The sequence below is a fragment of the Procambarus clarkii genome, chromosome 78 (genome assembly GCF_040958095.1).
Source record: "Procambarus clarkii isolate CNS0578487 chromosome 78, FALCON_Pclarkii_2.0, whole genome shotgun sequence".
In the NCBI taxonomy this organism is placed as follows: Eukaryota; Metazoa; Arthropoda; class Malacostraca; order Decapoda; family Cambaridae; genus Procambarus; species Procambarus clarkii.
Window position 1 is genome coordinate 5,597,547 of NC_091227.1, and position 4,014 is coordinate 5,601,560.

The 4,014-nt window shown below is 37.4% G+C and overlaps 1 protein-coding gene across 1 annotated transcript; it reads right to left on the bottom strand.

Moving 5' to 3' along the window:
• Positions 1-896: 896 nt before the first annotated feature.
• Positions 897-1,502, bottom strand: LOC138357429 (uncharacterized). The gene has a single exon (XM_069314280.1). It carries the CDS (start codon positions 1,500-1,502, stop codon positions 897-899), a length of 606 nt encoding a protein of 201 aa, XP_069170381.1.
• Between the last annotated feature and the right edge of the window lie 2,512 nt (positions 1,503-4,014).

Here is a 4,014-nt window from a genome sequence, read left to right on the forward strand (position 1 = left end):
AGGCATAGGATTCAGTTGGTTTGAGATTCTAAAGATGATTGTCAATAGCTTCAAATGTTATACATCTCATAGTTTTAGTGTTATACATTTGTTTGACATTGATGGTGATATAATGCAAAGAGACCTGGACATCTTTCCAAGGGGAAATATAGTGAACAGTTTTATCAAGATTAAGAGACACATTCAGTTTCAGAAGAATATAGGCACAACAACTGAGCTGAGGGGCCGGTGACTGAGCAAACAGCACTCTGGACGCCTGATCCTGTGGTCCCGGGTTCGATTCCGGGCGCCGGTGAGAAACAATGGGCAGAGTTTCTTTCATCCTAATGCCCCTGTTACCTAGCAGTAAATAGGTAACTGGGAGTTAGTCAGCTGACACGGGCTGCTTCCTGGGGTGTGTGTGTGTGTGTGGTGTGGGGAAAAAAAAATAGTAGTTAGTAACAGTTGAGAGGCAGGCCGAAAGAGCAGATCTCAACCCCCGCAAGCACAACTAGGTGAATACACACTGTAAGGAGCTTTTTGCGGCGGATTGAGTGAACACTCAGAATTGTTGAGAATGGATCTTAATTTAATTAGAATAGAGCTGGGGGGACCATTATTTTTCAAAGTTTTGGCGCAAAACATAGTACTAAGTAGGACTATTCTTTCGTAAATGGAAGGTAATTTTAGTTCCTTTCTCATGTTAACAATTATGACAGTTCTGCACAACCCTGGGTGATGTGCACGGCATCATTCTGTACTATATCTAGGTTTTGTAGTTATTTAGGAGAAAAATTAAGAAGATGCAAGTGATAATAATCAACATCAGATCGTATAAAGGCAATATTAAAACCACAAGCATATTTTATGCTGATGCAAATCATTTGCCCACAAGAGTTTTGAGAGGTTTAAGATGCTCAACAAGTTTTTTTGCGCAAGTTGCTGATGAGATTTGAATCATTAACCTCGACCCCAAGATATTTATATGACTCACAATTTTCCACGGGCACTTCATTAATAGTATAGTTAGCATGAAGAGAATAGGGAATCAGAACCCTTGTTTTATCAACAGAGATTATGAAGCCACATTCTACTACTTTCTTGGGGAATGCATCAAGTAACATTTGTAGCCTTGGTTTACTGTGTGCCATAATACAAATATCATCAGCATAACATATAACAGTTTCAGTAGGTTGTACCGGTATGTCATGGATTAGTTTGTGCATAAGTATATTAAAGAGCATAGGTCTTAGGACACCACCTTGAGGTGTGCCTAGTTCAAATGCATCTGTTCTTGTACTTTTAACTTCTTTAAATAGGACACTAGCACGCTTGTTGGATAGGTAGCTCTTTTTCCAACTTCGAAGATTACCTTTGATTCCAAATTCAACAAGTTGCTCTAATATTATATTGCCTTTCGCTACATCTAAAGCTGATTTTAGGTCAATAAAGGCTGCCTGTGTCCCATTCTGGGAGTTTACAATATATTCAGCAAAGCATGTTTGCGTGCTACACGTGGGCATAAATCAATATAGGTTAGGAGCTAGATTTTCTTTGACCTAAAACATGACACGATTGAGAACAATTCTCTCCAAGACTTTACACATGCAAGGTGAAAGGGAAATGGGTCTGAATTTTTGAGGGTAAGGTTAAGGAATTGGTACAATGAGACTTTGTGTCCATTTCTTTGGCAAGATACCTTGTGAGAGGCTCATTTGATAGAGGTCAAGCCGAGGGTGGCTAAGGACATCACTCAGTAAGCTCAAGATGTTATAAGTTATACCATCCTCACCAGGGGCGAGGTTATATTTAGGTTTCCCAAATGCTGATGTTAATTCAAAGGCGAATTGAGCAAACTGATCCGTTAAATCTGGTGAGGAACGTTCTATTTCTATAAAGTTTCTGTTAATGTTGGTATTATTTAAATGCTGCTGTATATTTGGGGGTAAGGAAGAAATTTGTATGACACTAGACCGTTGAGCTAGGAGCATGTCAGCATATTCTGCAGGAGTATAATGAAGCTGAACTGGGGTTGACGGTTTGGTAATGTTTTTAATTTTGTTCCATATTTCCGATAATGTTGTAGTTCTATTGATACCTTGTAGGAATTGTTCCAAATATGTGTCCTTAACTTGACCCTTAAGCTTGCGAAAATCTCTGTTGGCATTGAGGAATGCTAGTAAATAGTCAGCTGTTTTGTCTCGTTTATAACAATCAGCAGCTGAAGCACTTTAACTCGCTCTGCAATAATAATAGTTCTTCCTCTGTCCGTGAGGAAGAACGATCGTTATTTTTTCCTTGATTTAACCCAGGTATCAAAATAACCGGTAATGATACTGACAAGATCATCGTGAAAGTGGTCCACTGATACAGGTGTATACCCAAGGTAACACTTGTGTACAGTAGTTTAAAGTGTGGTTTAAGATAGTCTGGAATGTTAATCTTAACCCTAGGATGAGGAGTAGGCCTAATATCCGCTACATTGTATTTACAATATATTGCAAAAGATCATTTCCTAGTTCTGCGATGAGCTTACCGTTGACGTTTCTATCTGCTAGGCTGTACCCAATCACATAATCAAGTCTACCTCCCAATAAATGAATCTGTTTATCAGTATCATACACAGTAATATTATGATCAGTAAGGTATTTCAAGAAAACCCTTCCAATAGTGTTACATTGAACATCACCAAGAGCAGTGTACGGACTTCACGTTCCACCTCAAAACCTCTTTGCCGCAGGCGGCCAGCTACGAACCGAGTGATATTGTCATGACGTTTCACCCGAGCCATGTGTCTTGTAGCATGCCTAGGATATGTTACCCAGGGTCCCCTGGTTTCTGGCAAGCATCGCAGAGACCAGAAGCCTCGGGTCTACCCCTAGCTGCTCTAGACGGAGTGGCTACAGCGTTTGCCCCTAATCTGGATGGCATGAGCAAAATCTCCTCCGCTTACGTAGAGCCATCTGCCTTGTTAACGAATCTTCAAATATTAATTTGTATTCACTGCTCTACACAATTTTTCTTTCAATAGCATTGAGACTAGTCGTTACAAAGCATCTATTCATATATAATTTAACCAATTACTACAATAATAACAAATGCGGCTTTGCCATTTTGCACGTTCCACCAACTCGAGGAGTAAAGGAATATGTTTTCACGACTGTACATAGCTATCTGATTTTCGATTAGGTTCCTTAGATCATTAGTTATCCATTTTTTGGCCTTTGTTATTTGACCAATAATATTTTGTATAAGGTACATTCTGTTTCTAAGCTTTGATCTGAATTTTAATAAATGATTTAAAATCAGTTTAATCTAATTTCGGTGTAGAGAGAGATGAGGTCATGGAATGGAATCAGCATTTTATTTGTTTTATTAATAGTGTAAATTTATCACACTAGATTTCCATGTAATATTAAGCAAAATATATATTGCTTTGCATGGTATATTTTTCAAGTATAATTAATTCTTAATACTTGACGATTTATTTACTTATATATTTATTTATTTATTTATATAAATGCAAAAAGGTACATTGGGTTTATGAGAATGCATACCTTTAATGCTTTTACGTTCTTGTAACGACATTAATACGCATAGCGTTTCAGGCAGGTCCTTAATGTAACAGATGATTTTAAATAGGTAGTTTGTAGCAAGAATGGAAGAATATTAACAGTTACGTTGTAGTAAAATTTAAGGATTATCAAGAGGTACACTGTAGCATAATTTGAGGATTATCAATAGGGTATATTGTTGTAAAAATTGCATTCACAATAACAACTATGATATAAGTTGATAATAGTGATTACAATGGTGAAATAATATGGTTTAGGCACATATATTTGGGAAGAGGGTAGCACAAGAGACAGTGTTGAGTTTGAAGCACTAGGTAGGAAATTATGAGGATGAAATTAGGTACTTTTTTCGTTATAATTTTGAATAAGTATAGGTTGGACAACTTTTAAATTCGTTAGGGAGTGAGTTCCATAGATCAGGTCCTCTTCTTTGCATAGAGGTGTTTCCACAGAATTAATT